This window comes from Monodon monoceros, unplaced genomic scaffold (genome assembly GCF_005190385.1).
Source record: "Monodon monoceros isolate NGI ecotype Baffin Bay Population unplaced genomic scaffold, NGI_Narwhal_1 Super_Scaffold_2, whole genome shotgun sequence".
Lineage (NCBI taxonomy): Eukaryota > Metazoa > Chordata > Mammalia > Artiodactyla > Monodontidae > Monodon > Monodon monoceros.
Window position 1 is genome coordinate 91,670,271 of NW_021703776.1, and position 27,437 is coordinate 91,697,707.

General features: G+C 44.6%; 1 protein-coding gene across 4 annotated transcripts in view; it reads right to left on the reverse strand.

Moving 5' to 3' along the window:
* The window catches only part of DENND2A (DENN domain containing 2A), a 102,611-nt gene that overhangs the window by 31,406 nt on the left and 43,768 nt on the right, over nt 1-27,437 (reverse strand). For 3 of the 4 annotated variants that reach the window (XR_003795254.1, XM_029233761.1, XM_029233758.1), the window contains exons 3-8: nt 24,193-24,320; nt 22,437-22,558; nt 10,962-11,162; nt 4,934-5,027; nt 4,418-4,468; nt 2,983-3,170 (exon numbers count right to left, since the gene is read on the reverse strand). Coding sequence is in view for 3 of the 4 variants with exons in the window: in XM_029233761.1 (XP_029089594.1) it covers nt 2,983-3,170; nt 4,418-4,468; nt 4,934-5,027; nt 10,962-11,162; nt 22,437-22,558; nt 24,193-24,320 (784 nt within the window). In the remaining variant the exon portion in view is untranslated. The remainder of the gene's footprint in view (nt 1-2,982; nt 3,171-4,417; nt 4,469-4,933; nt 5,028-10,961; nt 11,163-22,436; nt 22,559-24,192; nt 24,321-27,437) is intronic. The other variant, XM_029233759.1, reaches the window with a different exon arrangement.

Sequence of the window (27,437 nt, forward strand, 5' to 3'; positions counted from 1 at the left end):
AATGGTTGAGACAACTATCAATGAGTGAAACACAGTCACCATATGTAGACTGAAAGCCAGTCATTAATTGTCCTTTAGTTTTTCTTCTTCAGAACAAATAGTCACTCTTTCTTTTCTGTATAATTGTTCTCTCTTCTATCCATGACTCAGAGGCTTCCAAATGGTCCTGGAACAGTCTCTGAGTTGATAATTCACTAGCTCAGACTGTTGCCAAAGCAATAATTTTTGATTACCCTTGGACAGTCTTGCAGAGAAGCAAATACCAGCTGGGTGTAGTTGTTGGAAGGGGTCATTAATCATCACAGAGTGAAGGACCCCAAACTATAAATAATACAAAAGGAAGGAACAATGACATTTCTCCACAGTGGAAACAGCATTAGAGAACTGAAGCATAGGCCTTGTAGAGAAATGAGTTCTAGTGCTTTTCAACGTGGTCCAGTCACCATTTGGATGAACCCACCCTCAGACCACTTGCATGATACCCAAAAATATGTGTATATACACATGTGCTTACACACATTGTCATCAATGTATGAGTTATCAAACCGTATGTGCACATACATGCTCTTACATGCACAGGAGCACATTTATAGGAAGTGGCCCGCAGAGATCTCTCTTACAAATACAACCAATCACAGATGGCTGGAAAACAGCCTGACCTCCATGAGTTGTCATAAAGATAACTGCAAGATATCAAGCATTTTAAGGGAATACAGCAGGCATGATCTCTAGTGTGCAAATATGGAGTGTAAACCTTGATTAAAGTGGCTATAGTGGTGGAGGATAAAACTCATGAAAAAGAGTTAAAAGTGAGGAGGCAGAAGGAGAAAAGGGGCCTTCTGACAGAGGGAGCAAGTGAAGGGAAGGAGATATAAAGTAGCCTGGCATGCAAAAATGCATATAAAGGATGATCAGCGTAACATTAAAAATACATATCTAAAGAAATACCGGCAGCAAGATACATTTCCAACAGAAAGAGAGTGGTTAAATAGATTAGAGTAGGGGATTCCCTGGTGGCACAGTGGTTAAGAATCCGCCTGCCAATGCAGGGAACACGGGTTCGAGCCCTGGTCCGGGAAGATCCCACATGCCGCGGAGCAACTAAGCCCGTGCGCCACAAATACTGAGCCTGCGCTCTAGAGCCCATGAGCCACAACTACTGAGTCCGCGCGCCTAGAGCCTGTGCTCCGCAACGAGAAGCCACTGCAACAAGAAGCCCGCGCACCGCAATGAAGAGTAGCCCCCGCTCGCCGCAACTAGAGAAAGCCCATGCGCAGCAACAAAGACCCAATGCAACCAAAAATAAATAAATAAATAAATTTATTAAAGAAAAAAAAAAGATTAGGGTATACCCACATAATGCAGCATTATGTAATTTCAAAAATGATGTTTTAGAATTTGTATTAAATATGTTTATAAACAACGACAGGTTTATAAAACGACACGGAAATTACACAATGTATGATCTCAGTTTTGTAAGAAAATTATACTATGAGAAAAGACTGGAAGAAAACACAATAAAATGCTAACAGTGATGATCTCCATGGGATTAGAGATGGCTTTTTTCTTTATACATTTCCGGATTAGTCCCCCTTTCAACAGTGACTATGCAACTTTCCACTCTTTAAAAAAAGTTTTAATGTGATGTCTAAGAGTCTGGAGATTCCATGTTGCAAACTCAAGCATTCAACAGTTAGGTTGATTCATTAATTCATTCACAAATTAATGCTTTTATTCCTGGAACACTGGTTAAGTACTGCTATATGTATAACATTGTGCTATGCCCCAAAGGAAGTAAATAAAATAATAGGACAGTCCTTCATGCGTTGGTGCAAGTGTGGTTCTCAACTAAATATGGGCACACCCATAGCACTGGGGTTTTCAGAGCATCATCCCTGGAGCTCAGATAGAGGAAGTGGAATAAGTGCCGGTGTGGAGGGCTGGTGCCTGTGGTTTATTTCAGTTATACGTATTTCCATCCTAAACTCCAAGCAGAGGACTTGATTGCTGTGCTGGAACCCAGTGTGCAGGACAGAAGGAAGGCTGGCTTGAGAAAGGAGAGGGACAGCTGGAACCTAGGTCTCGGTAGATGCTGGGATTATGCTTGGGTGGTGGCAGCAAAGGGAGGCCCTGATGGGACTAGGACATGAGCGCCCTCTCCTTTTCCTGTCTCTGCGCACCTGCATTGTATGAACTGTAAAGAGACTGTCACATTGACCTTGTGAGTCTTTGTAGGCTTATCTCATGCCCTCCTATCAGAGTGTAAGCTCCTTGAGGACAGGAAACACATTTTGCTCATCTTTGTAATGCCCTGGGGCCAAGCAGAAAACAGCTTGAAAGTAAAAGGGTCTCAGTAAATTCTGGCTGAACTCAATTAGAATGTGGTGGAAGCTCTTTATTACTGATGTCAAAGGCTAAGAATAATTTATATATTCTAGGCCACGTCATTTTCAGCTTTATTGAGCGCCATTTCATTTTAGGAGCCATAATTTAATATATGGTAAAGCCACATCCACATAGCCAGGACCCATGTGAGCAGAGAACAGGATTCTCGTGCATACACACATACAGAGGCACACAGGGCACGTAGGGTGTGTAGCATGGACACAAACACGACACTCCTTAGGGAGAGTTGTGCGGCTGATGGAAAGAAGCTTCCAGGACAGGTTGGGAAGAGATGTGGCTGGATAAGGAGATGGGGAGGATGAAGAGGGTAGTACAGTCAGCACAGCGACCACAGGAAGGGGCTAAGTATTTCTGTCCCTGCTTTGAGTTTTGACTCTCACACCTCCTCGGACCTCGCAAATTCTCCAGCAGCGGTTTTTTTCATTTGATATACCTTAATTAGGACCCATTTTTGAAATTCTAAGCACTGAATGTTCCTTGGGCTCCTGTACCTCCCTGAAACCGTGAGTACCAATAAGATTTTGTCAAGAATGCTGCAGTCCCTGGCAGGCTGCAGACGCTTGGCCCACCCTGTACCTTCAGAGGGAACTGCTGGGTGAGTTCGGGCACATACGCAGCGCCGGCCTGCTTCTTGTGCAAAGACACGACCACAAAGTACTCGAAGAGCTGCCTCTCCTGGTACTCGATGAGCTCCCGGTCCAGTGATGGGTATCTTGGAGCCTGCTTCAGGCGTGACTTCACATTGACCAGGCGCTGGCTGTGGGCTAGAGAGGGAGTAGAGGGGAGAGAGAGAGAGAGAGAGAGAGAGAGGGAGGGAGAGGGAGGGAGAGGGAGGGAGAGGGAGGGAGGGAGGGAGAGAGAAAGAGAGAGAGAGAGGGAGGGGGGGGGGGGGGAGAGGGAGAGAGAGAAAGAGAGAAAGAGAGAGAGGGAGGGAGGGAGGGAGAGAACGCCTGAAAATGACTCACCCCCAATGTGGAATTGCACAGAGCTGCAACACGTTGTGTAATTCCTAGCTCAAAGAACTTTTTCTAATCCTAAAAGAGTGTTCCCACATTTAACAAATTAGTACAAAGCTCTTTATTTGGGATTCTTGCCAGAGTTCTAGTTGGAGCAACACCTGCCAGGCCACCAGGCTAATCGGGGTGCAGGAGCCTGGAATGTGGGATCTGCTGTCTGGACTTAGGGCTGCGGCTTGAGTGACCCTTGGGTTCCTCTGTCAGATGGGGTGGGGACTCCTCCCTTCACTCACTTTCTTCAGCTTTCAGTTTGGGGGATGTGACAAAATCCAGACCCTAGAGCTTTTGGAGCTGGGAGCTTTGAAAACATTCCATGTGGCTCAACTGGCAGAGACCTGACTAACTCAGGAACCCCATCTGCCTTCTCTCCTGCCACCATTCTGTGCAATGGAAGTGACTGGCTTCATTCCAGAGGTGGGAGCAGGTGGGTGCTGGAGGCAAATGAGGCAAGGCCACTGAGCAGATGGGTCCCCATCACCTCACTGAGCAGCCCTGGACTATGGCTTTCTTTGGCTTCCCCCCTAGGGTCTGAAAAGTTGTGGAAAACTCACTAAAGCCTAGACTGAGATCACCAAATTTAGATCCACAGGGATCAATAATTTCAGCGACTTCATTTGACAGATGAGGAACTAGAGGCCCTGGATCTCAAGTGATTTCTTCCAGATCACAGAGCCAGGAGTAGGGCAAGAGCCCCAGGTCTCTGGAGTCCCAGGCCAGCACGCTGTACCTTACACAGGTGTGAGAAACACCTATGACATAACGGAAAGGCACAGGAACGGGGTGTCACTGCAGTGGTAGCCACCCTGGATCTCTAGAACTGAGCTGTAGGCTCAGGGACCGAACAGGCCCACTCTGGCCAGGCTCAGACTTTCACGACTTGTCCAACAAGCTCGTGCAAGGCCACTGTGTCCCGTCCCTCACACTGAACAGGAAGGGCTACCTTCGCAGCTTCCCAGTCACCTGCACGCGCCCTGCACAGCAACTGCTCTTCTCACCTTTCAGCTTCTCCTCGGTGTCACTGTCAGACTCACTGTTCTCATCTGTCACTAGACAAAAAAACACAACAACAAAAGGAAGAAAGTTGCAAGTGTGGGTTTTTCTAATGCAGGAAACTTTTTATATGTGGTAGCACAAATCCAAGACTTCTAGTTCAGAGGGGCTGTTTTCTTTTTGTCTATTCAAATGTAATGAACAAACTATGTCTTTGTCCAACTACATGTGTTTCCAAATTAATTTGGCTTTAGTTCAGATGGTACCTATATAAATACAGCAAAAGATACTGGCCCCTTTAATGTATATTAAGCAAAGAAGGTTGCTCCCATGGTGAGGTCAGAGCATGCAGCCCTAGGCTGACCTGATGGATACACAGGGAGACAGGATGGTGGGGGACATTTCCAAAGCCCCCAACTTGTTCTCCTCCTTGCTGAGTCAACCCCAAACAACAGGAAGCCACTTCTAGGAAGATTCTGTTTTCAGATTCTTGGGGGAGAAGGGATGGTGGCGGGGCCTACCTTTTCCTGAGTTGCTCTCCGTGGACTGGGACAGCCTCTTCACCCGTTTCTTTCCTCTCCGGGCCTCATAAATGGCATTGATTCGCAACACCAGCTGCCAGACACGGGGAGAAGAAAAGCCAGTGTGAGCAGTCTCCTCCCTGTGGCAGCTGGGATTCCTTCGCTGCCCATTCTCTTTTAGGAGGGTGGCGGGCCAGGGAAAGGGGGTGGGGGGAGACATTTCCCACTGGCCCGCCGGCGTCTTTCAGTCATTCCTCTGGGCCAGATAGAAGCATGACTGTCAAGAACACTGAAGGACGCTGCCAGCCTCACTGATGTATGGGCGGGTGTCGTCTGAATATGCTAACGCACCCAGCTGAGACACAGAGGGAGACGATTTCATTGGCTAAATGGTGTGATGGCTGCTCCCCGCCGCTCAGCCCCCCCACCCCCCGGCCCTGATAGTGAAACGTAACTGTGGTTTGGGAAGGAGCTTTTGCCCCCAAAGCAAAACAAGGAAAGAAAGAGACAGAAAAAAAAATGTTCCCAGGCAGGGCCCCTTTCATAGGCACCATGCCAAAGAGTGAGCAGCAGGAAGGAACCAGGGACTGCGGTGGCTCTTGAGTCTGAGCTCAGGACTGCAGGGAGGAGTGCCGTGTACCGGGCACACCGTCCTTCCTGCAGAGGACACACTGGCCGCAGACTTGCTGAGGCCTTTCATGACCTCTCTGGTGCTCAGAAGCCGAGCTGCTCAGCAGACACCTTAGTAAGCAGCACATCCTCCAGACTGGCTATAGCAGAACCGTCTGGTGACTGAGGCCCTGGGTCACTTCCCTTCAGGCTTTACGGCACCACCTGCAACTTTCAAGAGAAGAAGCTTCCTGGACTTCCCTGGTGGCACACTGGTTAAGAATCCGCCTGCCAATGCAGGGAACACGGGTTTGAGCCCTGGTCTGGGAAGATCCCACATGCAGTGGAGCAACTAAGCCCGTGTACCACAACTGCTGAGCCTGTGCTCTAGAGCCCACGAGCCACAACTACTGAGCCCATGAGCCACAGCTACTGAAGCCCGTGCGCCTAGAGCCCGTGCTCTGCAACAAGAGAAGCCACCACAATGAGAAGCCCGCGCACCGCAATGAAGGGTAGCCCCCGCTCAATGCAACTAGAGAAAGCCTGCGCGCAGCAACGAAGACCCAAGGCAGTCAAAAGTAAATTAAAAAAAAAAACAGTATAAGCTTCCTGGGTTCTACCTGGTTAGGAGAAAGGGAAGTCTACCCATGCATAATCGACACAAACCAACTAGTGACTTTAAAGGGGAGCTGTCTGTAAGTTGCTGCCTTGAAAGGTTGAAAATTCTTTCATACATTGGGAAGAACAGGAGCGGGTGTGCTATGGTAAACTGGGTGATGCGTACCCGTCAGGGACAGTTGCTAATACCCACCTCTGCCCCCTACTCCTCGATCCCCTCCCTAAAGTAGTTCACCAGCTCCTCTCTACAAGCACTGGCCCACCAGAGAGGAGGGTGGCTTATTCTTAAGGCCTCCTTGTGACCAGCCTGGGTTCCGTCCCCCCAGCTCTGCGGACTCTCACTGATACGGCCCTGCCATAGCCTCGGTCATCTGCGCCCTCTGGCTCCTGACGGGAAGGCCAGCCCTGGCCTTGCCAGCTCTCGGTGTGAACTCCTCTTCCCTAACCGTGAACCTGACCCGACTGAGGCCTCTGCCTTCACCCCCAAATCCCTGCCATGTGGAAGCTCTTTATATTTGCTCTCACGAACCAGCCATCTCCTTGAGAGCTCACACCCCTGAACTGGCCTTCTTTTCTTTTCCCGCATGTTCTAACTAGTGGGATGTAACACTAATCCCATTTCCCATGCAAGAAGACACCGTATCAACAGTATTATTCACAAGGACCAAGAAGTGAAAACAACCCAAATGTCAACTGATGGATGAATGGATAAACACAATGTAGCATGTACATACAATGGAATATTATTCAGCCTTAAAAAGGAAGGAGATTCTGACACATGCTTCAACGTGAATGAACCCTGAGGATTTCATGCTAAGTGAAATAGGTCACAAAAGGACAAATATTGTATGACACCACTTATACGAGGTACCTAGAGTAGTCGAATTCATAGAGACAGAAAGTAGCATGGTGGTTGCCAGGGGCTGGGGGGAGGGGGGAATGGGGAGTTAAGTGTTTAATAGGTGCAGCGTGACGGTTGCAGAACAATGTGAATGTACTTAATGCCACTGAACTATACATTAAAAAATGGTTAAAACGGTAAGTTTTATGTTATGTATATTTTATCACGATTTTAAAAAAAAAGGCAGGGCTTCCCTGGTGGCGCAGTGGTTGAGAGTCCGCCTGCCGATGCAGGGGACACAGGTTCGTGACCCGGTCCGGGAAGATCCCACATGCCGCTGAGCGGCTGGGCCCGTGAGCCATGGTCGCTGAGCCTGCACGTCCGGAGCCTGTGCTCCGCAACGGGAGAGGCCACAACAGTGAGAGGCCCGCGTACCGCAAAAAAAAAAATACAGGTAAATAATGAGTTGCTAGGTCAAATTGTTTTTGGAGAGAAGGAAATTTTTAAACCTTTTCAAAATCTCCCCCCAAAATATCCAAAAATTAACTAGAAAGAAGACATTTACAATATAGTTAATATCCTTCCATTTGTTTAAATAAAATGAACACTAGACTGTAAGCTCCATGCAGGCAGGAATTTTTGTCACTTTTATTTACTGCTGTCACAGTACCTGTATGGGATGGAGCAGGGCCTGGCACACAGTAGGTACTCAATAAATATTTGTTAATTATTAATTTGTTGAATGAATACTGAGCATCTCCTATGTGCAAGGGATTTTGCTAGGAGCTGTGAGGGATAAAAGGATATATGGGACATGGCACACATTCTCAGGGAGTTTACACGCTAATAGGAAGGACGAAGGTGCATTCATAACTATAAGACAATTCATGAGTGCTATGTAAGTAGTATAAATAATATGACAGAGAAGGTTTTTCTCATTTTAAATCAGGTCATGGAGTAAGTGGAAGCCATATATATACTTCAGTTAATAAATCTTTGTTCCTTTTTATTTAAAAAAAATTTCCCCAGGGAGAAAAACTTAAACAGGCTTTCACATAATTGAACTTTAACAGGAGATAAGTTTTGTTGTTTAAAAGTGTTCTGAAAAAGAAACAAAAGTGTTCTGTACTAGAAGTATTGGCCTTTTTAGAAACTTTTTAAAAGTTGAAAACAAACATTTTTAACTATAAGCTCATTTGGAAGACAGTCTGTTTCAGACAGAGAGTCATCTGGGACCTAATTCTGCCTATGATGGCTGCCTAAGAAACAAAGGATTCCACATAAACCTGCTACAGTGCTGAGGGGGAGTTCACTTCTCATTATAAAGGACAGCACAATGTTTCATGAAACCTGGGGACATCACACCACTGTGTAATTAACTGCTCCATTTCAGCTGCCACGTTAATGAAGGTACAGGGTTGCTAGGAGAATATAGGGAAGGGCTGTCTCTTTCTCTCTCCCCTCCTCCACTGGGACCTTCATTCCTCTTAGGGCTGAGGCGGGAGAAATCAAGGGAAGCATCCATACTTCCAGAAGGGACTCATGTTACACGTTACAGCAGAGGCAGCTGAAGGAACACCAACCAACCCATTAACTGATGAGTTGTGAGTAGACCATTAAGTCCTTCTTGCTAGATAAAAACACAAAAGCAAGGGTTTTGGATAGCAAACGCTTTAAGGTTCCAAAACCTGGAAGTCATGAATGTGCCTGAAAAAGAAACTTTGACTTCAAGTAAAGGATTCAAAGCATTTGGAAAGGACAAGCCTAGGTTAAGATTAAGTAGCAAGTGACAGAACTGAGGATTCATGAGACTTCTAATAGACTGTAATGAGTCATTTTTAAAGAAATATTTATTTGTTTATTTGGTTGTGCCAGGTCTTAGTTGCAGCAGGCGGGCTCCTTAGTTGTGTCATGCAAACTCTTAGTTGCAGCATGCATGTGTGATCTAGTTCCCTGACCAGGGAATCAACCCTGGGCCCCCTGCCTTGAGAGCACGGAGTCTCACCCACTGCGCCACCAGCGAAGTCCCTGTAATTAGTCATTTGTTTTCTTTTTAAACATTCCTTTGAAGAATTGTGTACTTCACCTTTATGACTAAAATTTTAATAATATTTTGTTGTTTTTTTGTTGCTGATTTTTCTCCAGATTTGATTACACCTGCCAAACCCTACTTGAGTAACTGCCTGGACACTACGTAAGTGGGGAAACTCACTTCAATTTCAGGCAATAAAGTAAGAGGGAACAAACTGCTGCTTGCAAGTTAAACTCATATGAAGTGGCAGAAATAGGTCTACCTTTATCTCCGCCTCTCTACTTTTATATAAAATATGCACACATATTCTCTTCCCCTCAATCTCAAAAAATCTTTTTTAAATATTAAAATAGTATAAATGGGGAAGTGATGGGTAAAAGCGCAGGGGTAGAAGATAGAGGTTAAATGCTTATTAAGAGATACCTAGTCAAACTTAGAGTTGTATCAAAACTCTTTTAAACTCAGCTGATTCATTTGATTGTTCCTGTTTAATTTGCTAAAATAACAGTGAGGCTGTATAGATGTTAATAGCCACTTGTAATTATTTCACTATTGCAGGTTTTTGACATTACAGATATGTGTGAGTCATGCCAGAACAAGAAGAGGAGAGTTAAGACAGTGACTGAAAGACAGCCAAAGGGAGACAGAAAGCGATTCCACCAGGGGCGAGGGAGACTGGTATCCATGTACTAGTGGGAGTTCATTCAGCCAGCATCCAATGATCAATATGCAACCTGCACTGTGCCCCAGGTGGCGCGAGGCAACCAGGAGAACAGGAAGGGGAACGAGGCCTGACTCCTGCCCTCCATCAACAACACAAAGCAAGACATCTTCTCCCCTGTTCCACCTGCAACCCCACTGCTGGGCTGCAGGTGATAGGTCTTCTCTTGCCCACCTGAGCCTAACCGCCCTCACCCTTCAGAATGCATTTTTTTTTTTTGGCTGCGCTGTGCAGCTTGGGGAATCTTAGTTCCTCGAGCAGGGATCAAACCCGTGCCCCCTGCAGTGGAAGTGCGGAGTCTTAGCTACTGGACCTCCAGGGAAGCCCCCAGAATGCCCTCTTCATTGTCCAGGTGACTTAATTTCACTTGAATAAGAATGTGGGGGGCAAGGGTGATATTATGGCTCAAAGCACTGATTAACCAAACTGGGTCAGGAGGGACTGGCTTGTGAAAATGTCCCTGGACTTTCAGGTCAACGGGTCACTTTGAGAAATCTGATGAAACCCACAGACAACCCACCCCCTCTTCCTTTTATCCCCCCAAACTCATCCATACAGTTTTACATGATTTTGTGGGTTTCATGATCCCCTAAAGTCCATCCATGTACTCTGAAATGAAGAATTCCTGCTCTAAAAGTTCCTGAGGGAAGTTGGTATCAAAGTGGCCAAAGAAGAATGACAGGCACTGCAGGGGTTGGACTGAGCAAAGGAAATGTAACAGCAACAGCGGCCACATGAGATGCACATCCAAGCCCTCAGGCACGTTTTGCCTTTGGGGCTGAAAAGAGCCAGAAAAGATGTATTTTTGACAAGTGCTCCCTTGGAGCGCAGCCTCCATGTGGTGCCACCTCTGCAGTGGGAGGTGACGGAGTCTGAGTCAGAGCACGAGGGATGGAGCTCTGCTTTTTGAGGCCATGAAGGAGGGAGATGCGGCCCTTTGAGGCTGGGTCCTGGAAGCACAGGTTGGTATCCTAAGAGTGATCAAGGTAGGGAGAGGGATGGCTGAGAGGAAGGCTACAGGACCACCACAATTACTCTGACAAAGGGCCAGATATCTCAGCCTGCTGGCTTCACCGTGTCTACCCGGCCTGTGGTGAAGCAGGAAGAAGGGTCCAGTGATTTGATCTCTGCCCAGACTCCTCTGCAGCCTTCCTTTGCAGGGAAGGGGGAGTGCACATCTGAACACGAAGCTTGTTGTAAGCCTTACCTTGGGTATCTTTCTCTTCTTCCTGCCGTTCTGTGGGTCTCCGAGGTTAAAGAAAGTGTCATCAGGACTGCTGGGGGTGGAGGGAGGGCTGATTTTAGAAGGGGACCCAGTGCCATCCCGACTCAGCTTCCTAGTGTCCAGCAGTTTGAAGTTCCTCCTTTCTGAATTTTGCCGGAAAAAAGCAGGTTTGGACAAGGACTGCTGTGAGGGGAGAGGAAGAAAGAAGAGTAAGTAAATACAAAGGGACTAAATGAGAGGTAACTGGTGGTGGCAGTGATGGAGACCAAGAAGATCAAGAAGGGAAGCTGGTCTATGTTCCCAAGGGTATGTTGAGTCTGCCTATGCTATTCGTAAGTGCTCAATAAACACTTATCATTCAATTATGGAAAATGAGCATGATAAAGGATGCAAGTCTAATCCAGTCTCTTTTTAGACAAGTGGGAACTCACCTGGCTCAATCCCTTACTTTGCAAATGAGGCTTTCTGATACAATGTACCGGGAGTCACAAGACCTAAGCATAGCTTTGTCCCTGCCACTGGTAAGCTGAGTGCCTTCTATACAAGGAATTTCACTTCTCTGGGCCTCAGTGTCTTATTTCTAAAAATGAGCTGCTTTAAGGTCAAAAGGCAAACAAAAAACCAATTAAAAAAATTTGCGACTTATAGAATCATTTTTCTAATACATACTACATATTAATGAGAAGAAGACTAACAACTCAAGAAAAACAGGCAAAAGATGAGAACTGAAAGTTTACAGGAAAGGAAATATAACAACTTTTATATATATAAAAGATTCTTAGCTTCACTCAATCAGAAAAAAAAAACATTAAAACTCCACTGAAGAAACATTAAAAAAAATTTTTATTGGAGTATAGTTGATTTATACTGTTGTGTTAGCTTCTGCTGTGCAGCAAAGTGAATCAGTTATACATATACATATATCCACTCTTTTTTAGATTATTTTCCCGTATAGGTCTCATTATACAGTATTGAGTAGAGGCCCCTGTGCTATACAGTAGGTCCTTACTAGTTATCTATTTTATATATACTAGTGTGTATACGTTAATCCCAATCTCCCAATTTATCCCTAACCCCCAACCCCCCTGGTAACCATAAGATTGTTTTCTATGTCTGTGACTCTATTTCTGTTTTGTAAATAAGTTCATTTGTACCTTTTTTTTTAGATTCCACATATAAGCAATATTATATTTGTCTTTCTCTGTCTGACTTACTTCACTCAGTATGACAATCTCTAGGTCCATCCATGTTGCTGCAAATGGCATTATTTCCTTCTTCTTTATGGCTAAGTAAAATTCCATTGTATATACGTACCACATCTTCTTTTTTTTAATTAATTAATTTATTTATTTTTGGCTGCGTTGGGTCTTCGTTGCAGTGCGTGGTCTTCTCATTGTGGTGGCTTCTCTTGTTGCAGAGCATGGGCTCTAGGCATGCAGGCTTCAGTAGTTGTGGCACGCAGGCTCAGTAGTTGTGGCGCACGGGCTTAGTTGCTCCGCAGCATGTGGGATCTTCCTGGACCAGGGCTCGAATCCGTGTCCCTGCATTGGCAGGCGGATTCTTAACCACTGAGGCACCAGGCAAGTCCCCCACATCTTTATCCATTCCTCTGTCGATGGGCATTTATTTAAGTTGCTTCCATGTCTTGGCTATTATAAAGAGTGCTGCAGTGAACATTGGGGTGCATGTATCTTTTTAAATTATGGTTTTCTCCGGGTATATTCCCGGGAGTAGGATAGCTGGATCATAAGACAGCTCTATTTTTAGTCTTTTAAGGAACATCTATACTGTTCTCCATAGTGGCTGTACCAATTTACATTCCCACAAACAGTGTAGGAGGGTTCCCTTTTCTCCATACCCTCTCCAGCATTTACTGTTTGTAGATTTTAAAAGATTTATTTATTTATTTATTTACTTATTTATGGCTGTACTGGGTCATCGTTGCTGTGCATGGGCTTTCTCTTGTTGTGGAGAGTGAGGGCTACTCTTCGTTGCGGTGTGCGGGCTTCGCATTGCGGTGGCTTCTCTTGTTGCGGAGCACGGGCTCTAGGCGTGTGGGCTTCAGTAGCTGTGGCGGGTGTGCTCAGCAGTTGTGGCTCACAGGCTCTAGGGTGCAGGCTCAGTAGTTGTGGTGCATGGGCTTAGTTGATCCGCGGCATGTGGGATCTTCCCAAACCAGGGATCGAACCCGTGTCCCCGGCATTGGCAGGCGGATTCTTAACCACTGCGCCACCAGGGAAGTGTCTGTTTGTAGTTTTTTGATGATGGACATTCTGACTGATGTGAGGTGATACCTCATTCTAGTTTTGATTTGCATTTCTCTAATAATTAGTGATGTTGAGCATCTTTTCATGTACTGAAGAAACATTTTTCACTCAAAGATTAGCAAAGATTAAAAAATTTGATAACTCACTGTACTGATGAAAGTGATGGAATAAAATCACTTTCACACTTTCATACACTGTTGGTGGGAATGGAAATTGGTACATCTCTACGGAGGGCAATCTAGCAGTGTCAACAAAAGTACAAATACATATATGCTTTGACCCAGTAATTCCACCTGTAGGAATTTGTCCTACTGATATGCTCATACTTATGCAAAGTTATATTGTACAAGGAAAGTCATATTATGCAAAGTATACCGTACACTTGCCATGGTTTGTAAACACAAAATACTGGAAACAACCTACAGGTTCATCAGTGGAAGCTGGTCAAATTATGGTACATCCATAAAGTAGAATACAATGCAGGTATAAAAAAACTTAATGGACTGGTATAGAAGGTTCTCTCATTTATATATTGTTAAGCATAAAAGGTAAGGTGTAGAATAGCTGGTATAGTATGCTGGTGTGTGTGTGTTGGGGAGCTATTCTGCTGGTATAGGCATAGGACAGTTCTGGAAGGATACACAAAAAACTAACAGTGGTTGCTCTGGGGAGAGAGACAGGGGTGAGATAAAGACTTTTCATTGATACTTTTCATACTAAAATTTTGAATGATATGAATGTAATAACTACTCAATAAAATAAGGAAAATTAATAAAGATTTTAAACAGCTTTGACCACATGTTCTCTAAAGGTACTTCCAGATGCATGTTTTATGATACCATAATTATAACTGCAATGTCTCTTTTTAAAAATTACCTAATGAATTAGATGAGATAAAGGTATCTAGCAGAGTACCTGATACACAATAGGCATTCAGTATAAGTTTTTCTTTCTTACGACATCGACATTTTTTCATACTTTAATGTTCTAACTGCATTTTTCTTTATTATATTGTTTATGTTCTTTTCCTGTTTATTCTTTGGGATCCTAGTGTTTTTATTATTATTTTGGATGAGCTCCCTATATAGAACAGATATGAACTATTTGTCAGTTTTGCTGCAAGTCTGTTTTTCCCGTGTGATTTGTTTGTATTTTTATTTTGGTTATGTGGAATTTTTCACATAGCATTTTTTTTTTTTTTTTTGGCCTCACTGCTTGCAGGATCTTAGTTCTGCGACCAGCGATCAAACCCAGGCCCACAGCACTGAAAGGTTGGAGTCCTACCCACTAGACTGCCAGAGAATTCCCCACATAGCATTTCTATGTATGAAAATCTGATCTTTTCCTTTGTGATTACTCTCTTCTTTCTTTCCCTAGAAAAACAACACCTTCTTAAAGCTTTAATATATATTTAATTCCATTTTCTTTTGGATTTTCTTAGTTTATTTCGAATATATTTTATTCATTAATCCATTTGTAATTTATTTTATTGTACGTTAGTCTAAACTGATTTTTTCCTTCAAGCTAACTTATCCCTATTCCATTTAATAAATGAGCCTTTCTTTCTCTATCAATTTATAAGACCACATTTATCATATCTTAAACTCTCATAGAATAGTTTTATTTTGTTCCTTTGGTTTCTCCATTCTTATTTAGTTCCAAACACTATGTATCAATAACTCCAGAAGCATTTTTTTTTTTTTTTTCACGGTATGCGGGCCTCTCACTGCTGTGGCCTCTCCCGTTGCGGAGCACAGGCTCCCGACGCACAGGCTCAGTGGCCATGGCTCACGGGCCTAGCCGCTCCGCGGCATGTGGGATCTTCCCGGACCAGGGCACGAACCCGTGTCCCCTGCATCGGCAGGCGGACTCTCAACCACTGCGCCACCAGGGAAGCCCTCCAGAACCTTTTTAAAGATTTCCAGGAATAAAGACTCCCAGGCTTCTCAGGTGGCCTCCTCCTGTGTCATCATGGGTCTATAGGGAGCAATCAATTGCATAGCACCGCAAGCCCTGAGTAGAAGAGGCTGGCCTGACTTGCTCTCTATGGGCTTCTTAATAATTAAAGCAGCACAGAAGAAGGAATAATGACAAGTCTTCTTCAAGACCAAACTCCATCTGCAATGAAATCCAAGGAAATGGCCCCAGTTCTTTCACTGCATTGGAATCTCATACCAAATTGTTGGCAAAAAGAAGGTATCTGTTTTTATTAGAGATTTAGATTGTGATAGAGTTTGTTCAAAGAAGTTTTGACCTATGAAAAGGGCTGAGAATAAAGAAAACGGAAAGGAAGGAAAACACAGCACATGACTTTCTAAAGGGTGTGAAGAGACCTGGTGGAGGCTGTGTAGGGGTTGCATCTTCCAGGGGTCATGCTGCTGGAGAGGGGGCCTGGTGTGTCCCAGAGCACCCAAAGGAAGCCACCAAATGTCTAGGGAGTTTTCATGAGGGGGTGGAATTTCATTAGCTTCTTCTTCTTTTTTTTTTAATATTTATTTATTTAATTTATTTTTGGCTGCGTTGGATCTTCGCTGCTGCACACGAGCTTTCTCTAGTTGCGGCGAGGGGGGGCTCCTCTTCGTTGTGGTGCGCGGGCTTCTCATTGCGGTGGCTTCTCTTGTTGCGGAGCACGGGCTCTAGGCGCACAGGCTTCAGTAGTTGTGGCACGTGGGTTCAGTAGTTGTGGCATATGGCCTCTAGAGCACAGGCTAGTAGTTGTGGTGCACGGGCTTAGCTGTTCCGCGGCATGTGGGATCTTCCTGGACCAGGGCTCAAACCCGTGTCCCCTGCATTGGCAGGCGACCACTGCGCCACCAGGGAAGCCCTCATTAGCTTCTTAACTGATAAAAAGGCTTAGTGGGCTGTCGGGGAGAGCATTATCATGTATAACAAGCACAATCTGAGAACAGGAATAGAGTCGAGGAAGAGCAAATAAAACCAAGAGTATCTTCGGGGTTTACAGCCAGTGCAGTGAAACAGATGGAAAGATGGTCAACAATGAAGACAGAATTGCCTGTAGAAGGCCTTTGAAAGTGAGGATATGAAGCCAGCAGGAATCAGCAAGCTGTTTCTAAAAGGCCAGACAGTAAATATATTAGGCTTTGTGGCCTATACTGTCTCTGTCACAACTACTCAACGCTGCCACTGTAGTGCAAAAACAGCCACAGACAATACGTAAACAAATGAGCTTGGCTGTGTTCCAATAAAACTTTATTTACAAAATCAGGCAACCATCAGCAGTTTGCCAAACTTGAACTATAGTATAAAAGGAAAGTCACTACAGGACCCTAGGAATGATTGTGCCAGACTATGGTCCAGAGAAGATCCCAGCTTTTGATCAGAGCACCTCAGACCGACAAGCCCTGATGATAACACACCCGTCCTGTGGTGTCTCTATGGAGTAATCTCTATGGAGGAGCCTAGCTCTGCTGCAGCAGAGTCTCCCTAACCTTAGAAATATTTGATTTGCAATGGACTCAACCAAAGATCTGTAGTGTCCAAAAGGGAAAAGCAGACAAGAACCCTCTGTTGAAACCTCTTATTTCAGGAGACAGTATGATGGGCCCTGGCCAGGGAGCATCCACTGGGAGGAGGGGGCGACAAGGAAGCTACGTGCCTTGTGCCTCGAAGAGGGAGCTGACCTGGACTCAGCCAGAGTTCATTCACCCTTCTTGTCTGTGAATGGTGGCTAATGGCTTAACTCCTTCCAGTCCTCGAATGTCCCTGTCCTACTGCCTCAGGAGACTGACCGCAGGAGACTGAAAGGGTCCTTGATATAAAATATCCCATCTCCTCTTTTACCTATCTCAACCTGACTCCTACTCTCTTCTACAGAGGCCTCCCCCAGGAAGTAGTCAGATGCCATTCGCACACACGTACACATTTGTTCACATATGCCCACAGGTACACATATTCACATGAATACATAGAAGCTCCCTTAACTATACATACATACAGATACACAGGAAAGCATACACACACGTTCCAACAATTGGGACATTACACTAATGTAAAGTAATGGCATTACATTAAATGATGGCATACCATGCAGGTAATACAAATTGTTTTTAAAAATAAAGTAATGACATGGGGAAACACTCATGATAAATGCAAAAGAGCGGCAAAAATGTATATACAACATCATCCCAAATCTTCTTTTTATGTACACACACACACACACACACACACACACACACACACACACACACATGCACAGTGTGACATGGTCTGGAAGGAAGTAAACCAAAGTGTTAACAGTGGTTCTCTCTGGGTGTTGGGATTACATGCAATTTATAAAAATACTTTAAAAACACACACACACACACACATAATAACAATCTATTATAGAAAAAAATATAGGTGAGTACAAAGAAAAAATAAAAATTCCCAATTACAGATGAGTTTTTTTAAGATTACACATTTTGGTATTTAAAAAGAATTTTATAATGAGAATGTTCTGCTTTTAGAAAATGAGGTTATTTTATAAAGAACTCATATTGAGGGACTTCCCTGGTGGTGCAGTGGATAAGAGTCCACACTCCCAATGCAGGGGGCCTGGGTTTGATCCCTGGTCAGGAAACTAGATCCCACATGCATGCTGCAACTAAGAGTTCACATGCCACAACTAAGGAGCTGGCGAGCTGCAACTAAGGAGCCCGGGAGCCACAACTAAGGAGCCCACGTGTTGCAACTAAGACCTGGTGCAACCAAATTTAAAAAAACACACACATATTGAAAAGCATAATTCTTTTTCTTTAAATAAAAAAATTTTTTAAATTTATTTACTTATTTATTTGGCCGCTCCAGGTCTCAGTTGTAGTATATGGGCTCTTAGTTGCAGTATGTGGGATCTAGTTCCCTGACCAGGGATCGAACCCGTACCCCTTGCATTCGGAGCGCAGAGTCTTAGCCACTGGACCACCAGGGAAGTCCCTGAAAAGCATAATTCTATCTATTTAGCAAACACACATAAATAGTAGTTATGTTGCAGGCACTAATCTAAGTGGTTTACAATAATTAATTTGATTAATCTTCATAAGACCCCCTAAGAGGAGTGTACAATTATCGTTCCGTATTTTTACCAATGACATACAGATGTATAGAGATAAGATTATTTGCCCAAAGTCACAGAACTAGCAAGTGGTCTAGGTAAGTTTTGAATGGAGGCAGTCAGGCTCCAGAACCTGCACACCTGACCAGATACGGTCTCTACGTAGCCGCAGCTAAGTAACAGATGAGTTGTTGGTGGCAGATGGTGTGGGGAAGCTACCCAGGCAACCAGAGAATGCCAGCTAGTGACTTTTCCCACTTAGGTGTCAATACATAAGAAGGAGTATCTCATATTAGCCTAGATTTCCTTTATTACAAAAAATAGCTCCTGCCATATTCACTGCGCTATTCTACGTGTGGGAATGGTGGGTGACACACAGCAAGAAAAGCAAACGGCCCCTTCTCAGAAGCCTGCATCGTGTGTGTGTGAGTGTCAGCATCTGCCCCCAGCTGCACGTCTCTCCTTGTTGAGGAAAATCTGTCCAGTGACCCTCACTTCTCTACTGGGACCAGGCACAATCTAACTAAATAAAAATCCTCAAATATGTTTTAGGACTTTTCTGTGGCTGGTAGAGGAGGTTGTCACGGAAAGACTGCTTCAGTAAGTTCTCAGTCCCAGATGCAGCCCAGATGTGGCAGATGCTCCATGAATATTGATGAGCTAAATGGAGGAGGTGGAGAAGTCTGCAGCTGTCCCCCAGAACGGGGACACAAACCAGACACCCAGATGTAGGAAGGCAGAGAACTGAGCATGACACAGGGTCTTGCTAATGACTTGCAAGTATCTGTGGCAATCAGACATGTGCATTGGGCAACTGGATTCTCTTTCTGCAGGATAGCTGCCCCTGGACTTCAAGTTCTCACTGACATGATTACCTACTGTGCTTTACTGTTTTGGGGACAGGGGGCCTAGGTTTTCTCTAGCCTGGCAGGAAGGGGAAGAAAAGGGCTGCTAAGCCTTTATTTTCTGGTACGAGGGGGGAACACCCAGTTCTGCAGGCAGAGCTGCTTTGGGCAGATGTTTTCCATTGTTCCTAAGAGGCCATGCAGTTCACTCCCTGCATGAAGTGGGGTGGAACTGAGTAAGACACAAAGGGGGCAGACTGGGTATGATAGCCTTCTTCTTCTTTTTTTTTTATTTTTATTGGAGTATAGTTGATTTACACTATTGTGTTAAGTTTCTGCTGTACAGCAAAGTGAATCAGTTATACATATACACATATCCACTCTTTTTTAGATTCTTTTCCCGTATGGGTCATTACAAAGTACTGAGTAGAATTCCCTGTGCTATATACAGTAGGTCCTTATTAGTTATCTATTTTATATATACTAGTGTGTATATATCAATCCTAACCTCCCAGTTTATCCCTACTCCCCCACCTTTCCCCCTGGTAACCATAAAATTATTTTCTACATCCGTGACTCTATTTGTTTTGTAAATAAGTTCATTTGTTCCATTTTTTTTAGATTCCACATAAAAGTGATATCATATGATATTTGTCTTTCTCTGTCTGACTTATTTCCCTCAGTACGACAATCTCTAGATGCATCCATGTCGCTGCAAATGGCATTATTTTGTTCCTTTTTATGGCTGAGTAGTATTCCATTGTATATATGTGCCACATCTTCCTTATCCATTCTTCTGTCGATGGACATTTAGGTTGCTCCCATGTCCTGGCTACTGTAAATAGCAGTGCCATGCGTAGTGGGGTGCATGCATCTTTTCAAATTATGGTTTTCTCCAGGTATATTCCCAGGAGTGGGGTTGCTGGATCATATGATAGCTCTATTTTTAGTTTTTTAAGGAACCACCGTACTGTTTTCCACAATGGTTGTAACAATTTACATTCCCACCAACAGTGTATAGGAGGGTTCCCTTTTCTCCATACCCTCTTCAGCATTTATTGTTTGTAGACATTTCTCCAAAGAAGACCTACAGATGGCCAAGCGGCACATGAAAAGATGCTCAACATCACTAATTATTAGAGAAATGCAAATCAAAACTACAATGAGGTATCACCTCACGCCGGTCAGAATGGACATCATCGAAAAGTCTACAGACAGCCTTCTTCTTCTAAGCCAGACTTATCCACTGTGGGAAATGAAGGATTCCCTAAATGTTGAAGACATCCACATTCCAATGCAAATATAAACAACACATTTCAAAGGCAAGTAGAAACTATTTGCTAATTATTGGTTGTCATGGATTATTCATGATGACACTCTTTTCCATAGGAGGAGAAAGCAGCAGTTAATTGGTTTTGGCACGTATTGCAGCAATCGACTTGGGTGGGTAAGATCCACCCTTCATGAAAGGTTCTACCTTCCACCCTCTTGAAGAAGATTCCCTTTGTGGCTATCATGTCTCATGTGTATACCCCCCGCCCGCCAGCAAATCCTGACCTCGAGTGGAGCCCAGAGAGGAAGATGGCTTCTTTTCTTAGGCTGGAAACAGATCCTTTCAATGGGATTTAAACGGACACTTGGCCGCCTGGATTTGGTCTTCCTTTATTTAATTTCTTCAACAACTAAACCACTGTATAACAACTACTAATGGAAGACACGAAGAAACCAAATATATACTTCCTGACCTTGAAGAATTTACAATCTAGTTGGGGAGATGTTTTAAAGATATTTTACGTGACCTAAATCAGAATTCAAATCATCAAAGTAAGAGATATCATAAGACAGTATATACAGTTTGGTGTGAAATGAATGCTTAGCCCCCTGAGTGTTACAGGCAAGCACAGGGGGAACAAGTCCCAGGGACTGGGATGACCTGGAACCTTCCTGAAGGAGGCATGATTGAACTGGGCCTTAAAGGATGGGAAGGGAGAGGTCCAGGCAAGAGCCAAGGGCAGAGGTAGAATTGACCTAGCACAGGGGTGGGCAAATTACGGCCTATGGGCCACATCTGGCCCGCCACCTGTTTTTGTACAGGCCATGAACCAAGAATATTTTCACTTTTAAATGGCTAAAAAATATATATATATTTCATGACACATGAAAATTATATAAAATCTAACTTCAGTGTCCATAAATAAAGCACAGCTTCACTTACTGGTTTGCATATAGTCTGTGGCTGCTCTGCACCGCAATGGCAGCGCTGAGCAGTTACAACAGAGATCATATATCATCATATATAACCAGATCTCTGGTTCTTTAGAGAAAAAGTTTGCTGATCCTGGGGCTACAATATCAGAGGGGCAGTTAGGAGGCTTTGGCTGGAGAGAAGATTTTGTACATAGGAACTGCGGGAAATGGTAACCAGGGATCAATTATGAAGGAAGTTTAATGCTATGCTAAAGAATATGAATTCATACTAATCTGTTCTCTGTTCCTACCATTTTGTCCTTTCAAAAATATTACATAAATGGAATCATGTAGCATGTAACTCTATGGGAGTGGCTTTTTTCACTTGCCATCATTCTCTGGAAATTTATCCAGGTTGTTGTATACATCAATAGCTTATTCCTTTTTATTGATGAATAGTATTCCATCGTATGAATGTACTATACTATATGGAACTGTTCACCCACTGAAAGATATTAGGGTTGTTTCCAGTTGGGACCATTATAAATAAAACTACATATGCAAAAAAAAATATGAACTCAGTTCTGTAGGCAATGTGTTGAAGTTATCATGTATGTGAATACAGTAATATTATCTGTATGCACATAGTACAAAACTGCAAAAGGTTCAAAAAGATATTCTGTGAAAATGTCAGTCTTCTTTCCTGACCTCCAGATACTCAGACACTCAGACAACTCCACAGAGGTACCCACTTACTCATTCTTAGGGACCCTTACAGAGATATTCTTGTACATTCACAAACATATATGAGTTTGTTTTATGTCAGGACATTCTTCTTTATAGCTGTATAACATGGATGTACTATCTTATTTACTCAGCTGGGGAGAATTCTGACCTAGAAGCTAAAATGACACTTTAGAAAGCCTTGTTGAGCAGAGGGGTTCCAAGAGAACTAGAGGCAGGAAGAGGAGGCAGGCTGCCGATGTGTAAATCCAGGAGCCTGGCAGTGAGGGTGGCCTGGCATTCCAGTGTAACCCAGAACTCCAGCCTGCTCAAGGCCGTGGTGCTGGGGACCCCTCTCCCCCACTGCTCCTCTGGGGGCTCATACCTTGGTGGGTGTGTCAGGGATGGAAGAGGTGGGAGAACCTGGAAAATTCAAGACACACTTCTTCCCGAGGCATCGACCATGTAACTCAACGTCCTCATAAGGATTTTCCTTCATTGGTGGATCTGCAGTCAAAGGCAACGGATTAGAAACTGGGAACACTAAGGAAGTTCTCCTTATCAGCTCGTGACCCAACACCTTATCAGGTCTCTCCTTGTGGGGATGTCTGTTGTCTTACTATCCATTTAGCCTTCCTCTTGGTAACAGACCTTGGTTTTCACTGGGATAACTCCCTGACTCCCCATTCTTAGAAATGTGAGATTAACTCCACTCCCAGTTTCAGGGTTTAAGCCAATCTGAGTATCCCGAATCCCTGCCTCAGTGACCAGCTCTGGGAAGGGCTCATATTCCAAGCCTAAGCCAATTGCTGCATGGCATTCCTGGGCTCTGAAGGTGAACAAGGGACCTAAATCAGTCTCATCAGAGTGAACCTCAGGATGTTTGCTGGGACTTGCAGGACACAGGCTTTCCTTTCTCGCTGCAAGGCACAGATTCAGGGGAGCCAACGGCAGTCATCATGGGGATCGTGGGAAACCTGCTGAGAATGGAGCTAACATGAGAGATAAGAAATGAGGAAGAAAAAGCCAGTTCTGGTCACATGAGCCAACAAACTCCCTTCGTTGTTTCAGCTGGGTTTTCTGTTCCTTGTAACTGAAAGCTTCTCTGTCAGGTACACACTGCTAAGAGAAGTCTAGATCTCATACCCACTTTGGATTTGGGAAGCCTACTGCTTTAGCAGGAACCCATCTCTGGCAGCTTGGACACAGCAATTCAAACAGCTCGGCTTAGTGTACGCCCTTCCTTAAGTCTCATGTTTCCTCCTACCATGGAGTTTCTTCTAGTGTTGATGACTGCATGCATGTAAGTACATGTATATGTGCCTGCTCTGCCCCTTGCATAGGGACACAGAAGGGTTTCTTCCTCAGCTCATTTCTCCCCCACTGCCGCCCTCAACATATGCAGACACGGTCTGGGTTTACACCTTACTGAAACTGTGATCCTCCCTGGAGATTATTTAACTCACCAAACCTAAATGCACAAAAGCTCTGTGAATCTGAGTCCCATTTTGGAATCACAGAATTCTTTAGAGCAAGGCCAAAGTTACTTTTTAAATAGAAGACATTCATTTCAGTCTGAATTGTGATGCCGTTACTGCCACATTCCTACAGTTTTGGAAAGAGTACAGTGGTCTTTGGTTTTCTTTCATTCAGTAATCCCTCCAATTCACTGAGAGTCTGTTATAAACCAGGTATTTTACATACCATTTTCTTCAGCCCTCAAACAACCCTGTAAGGTAGCTGTCATCCTCCCTAGTACAGAGATGAGAGAATTGAAGTTCAGAGATGTTAAGTCACCAGCTTAATGTCACACAGCTAACAAGTAGCAGAGCCAAGATTCAGTCATTGATATTGAGGCTCCAGGTCTCGTGTGCTTCCCGCTGTATCATGCTGCCTCCTTGGCCGTTCATCGCCAGCCCTTCCTCCCCACTCCAGCCCATTTTTCTCTCACATATTTCACCATGGGTCACTCTTCCATCCACTTACCTGATCTCTCATTCATTTGAGTACATGTTTGTCTTTGAGTGTGACTCTGTGTGTGTGTGTGTGTGTGTGTGTGTGTGTGTATTTCAAGCAGCCAGCCCGATTTCCTCCCTCTTCCTTCTCATAGACAGACTCACTCAAACATTTTGGCCTCTTACCTAGAATGTCCTCATAGACGTTCTCCTCCGATAAAGTGCGTGTGAGCCCCAGCTTAGTCTGTGCGTACCAGTCCACCCTGCTGTTCTCAGAGGAAGACTGCAGTAAGTCTTCAAACTCATAGGACTTTCTGGGTTGTACAAGGTGGGAAGAAAAAAAACCGAGAACTCAAATCAAATTAGGCTGGTTCAGAGAATACATGCCAAAATGTTTTTTTTTTTTCTTGCAAAGATTTCCAATGCTGAAATCAACTCTGTGTTTTATAAGAAAGTGTGAAAATCCTCAACTATGAGATGTGGTTTTTACTTGTGAGAATGTTTATGCTACTTTGCCAGCTAAAGATAGTAAAGTATACAATCCAATCCCAACTTTGTACGCAAACACATACACAGAAGATAAAAGGAAGAGAAGTGAAACATAGCTGCTATCTCAGGACGGAGGGATGACTGGTGTCTTCTCTTCAGTTTTGCTTTTCTGGATTTTTCAAATGTTCTAGTGTTTACAGAGCACACATGAATAAACACAAAGGAGTAGTAATGGCCAATTCAGAGCAGACAAGAAGCCTGAGCACCTCCCCCTTCTCTCACCCAAGTGGTTATCAGAAACCCAAGGGCCAGTTGAGGCACCCCACCCCACCCTGAGACTGTGCAAATGTGCCCGGAGCTCTGTCTGGGGCCTGGCTCACCGCCACCCTCCCCCCCATCTTACATCCACACGGGCTGTCCCTGTTCTGCTGGTATTGACTCTGCTGTGAAATCTAGCCCCTTCTCCAGCTCACACACACACACACACACACGGCCAGTCACCTTGAGTTTCTATGATCTTTTGTAACTCTACGGAACACCTGGGAGATCATGAGGTGGGTCATATTATGAAACATACAAAACGTCACCCATCTCACAGGTTCACTCCACCTCCCCCTTTTTTCTTCTCTCTCTCTCTATCCTTCTCCAAAGTAACCCACAACTTCTCCCTGTTGGAGCAGAACAGTCCTGCCCACTCAGGCTCCAGAGGCTCACCTTCTCCTGGCCCCAAGCAGATTTATCAGGAATTTCTGCTGAACACACCTGGGCCTTCTGTGAATGGAATTTAGGTGAACATGCAGTCCACCCATGTTAAACAGGGCACATCCCTGAGCTGACTTGGTCCTGGCCCCTCACTCCTTCTGGTACAGGGTCCAGATGCTCACAACCCTCCTCTGGCTCAGGAATCACCGCTCTTCTCTCTCACTGTGCTCACATGTGTCTAGTACAGTGTTCTGCGCATGCCAGATGGCACACTGCAGCTAACTGCTGTGAAATGCAGAGCGTCCTTGTTTCCTCACCCACACTTCCAGCACACTGCAGCTAACTGCTGTGAAATGCAGAGCGTCCTTGTTTCCTCACCCACACTTCCAGCCCCGGGAGAAAGTGCCCCTCTGGTGGCTCTAGGATTAAACAAATCTGGACACAGATCCCGAATCCCTCATTCACAAGTCTTTTCAACTTGGATAAACTACCTGAGCTCAAACTCAGTGTCCTGATTTGTAAAAATAGTAATTATCTCATAGGACCGTCCATAGAACAGAGGACGTTTGTAAAGTCCTTGGCACCTAATAAGCCCTCAACAAATGTTAGCTATTATTATCTGTCGTGGTGCTATTAGTTATTTATGCAGCCAGGGCTTTATATGAACATTTACTGTGTGGGAGGCACTGTGCTCAGGGTTTGAAAAATAAGGACTAAAACAGCCAGAGTCCCTGCCTCAAAGAGCTTACATTCTAGGGAGGAAGACAATGTTTAACCAGCTCACACACAGATAAACAGAATTATAAACTGGGTTAAGTTCAGTGATGGAAAAGCACAGGGTGCGAGGATATCGAGGAAGGCTCAATGTAGGTTGTGGGATGCATCAAGGGAGGCCTCTATGAGAAAGTCACTCATTGAAGCTGAGCCTTGAAGGATAAAAAGAACTTAGTCGGGCGAAGAGCATTCCAAAAAGAGGGAAAAGCATGTGGGAAAGTCCTGAGTCTACAGAGAGAGCTCGGTGCATTTCAGGAAACGGCAGACAGACGGACAGCATGGCTGGGCTGCAGGGAACAGGGTGGAGAGTGCCAGGCAATGAGACAGCAGAACCAGGCAGAGGCCATCTGCCTGCTTTCCAAGCTTTGGGGATTTCTTGCATTTGAAATCTTTCCCTCTCCACTAGCTTCTTTCTCTCCTTCTTTAACATGCACAGGTTTCCTCTATCTTAAAAAGCTTTCATTTGGAGCAATGACTTTTGTGGTTCTGCTATTTCTCACCTTCCTTGTCAAAAAAAATTTTTTTTTTTTTTTTGTGGTACGTGGGCCTCTCACTGCCGCAGCCTCTCCCGTTGCGGAGCACAGGCTCCGGACGCGCAGGCTCAGCGGCCATGGCTCACGGGCCTAGCCGCTCCGCGGCATGTGGGATCTTCCCGGACCGGGGCACGAACCCATGTCCCCTGCAACGGCAGGCGGACTCCCAACCACTGCGCCACCAAGGAAGCCCTTGCCAACATTTTTAACTAAGGGGAGGGGAGGAGGAGCAGAGATTATTCTCTTAGTTTACCACAGTTCACTCGTTTTCCTTTCCCTTACCCTCTCAACCTGTCCGTGTGCATCCCTTTCCTGAAATTCCTCTCTTAGTTTACCACAGTTCACTAGTTTTTCTTTCCCTTACCCTCTCAACCTGTCCATGTGCATCCCTTTCCTGAAATTCCTCCTAAAGGTCACTAGTGAGTTTCTGGTAGAACCTAACAACTTTCTTGGTCCTTTCATTACGTGACACCACTTGGTTTCTACAGCATAAGGTAGCAGTGCTCAAAGTGCAATCTGTGGGCCAAAGCTGGGTTGCCAACTGTTTCCGGTCCTTGACAAGATAAGTACAGAAATTGAGAGAAAGCGTTTAGGAACTTTTCAAACAATTTGACAGAATGAACTTAAAAAAAAAACACAAAAAAACTGAGGTTTGTATACTGACGTCTTTTTTCATTACATTCCTCTGGTAATTCTTTTTTTTATTATATTTTACAGAAGTATCTTTTGGCAAAGGGTTGCAAACTGGCCCCCCTGATGGTTTGAGGAGGCGGGTACAGAGCTGCCCTAACTCTACTTGCCCTGTCAGACCACTCTTCCTGGGCTTGCACTGGCAGCTCTCTACCTCTTCCTCTTTCTGGGCTATAGGTATTTCCCAAAGCTTCTCCTCTTTAGGCTTCATACTTTTTTTTTTTTTGGCTGCACTGCACAGCT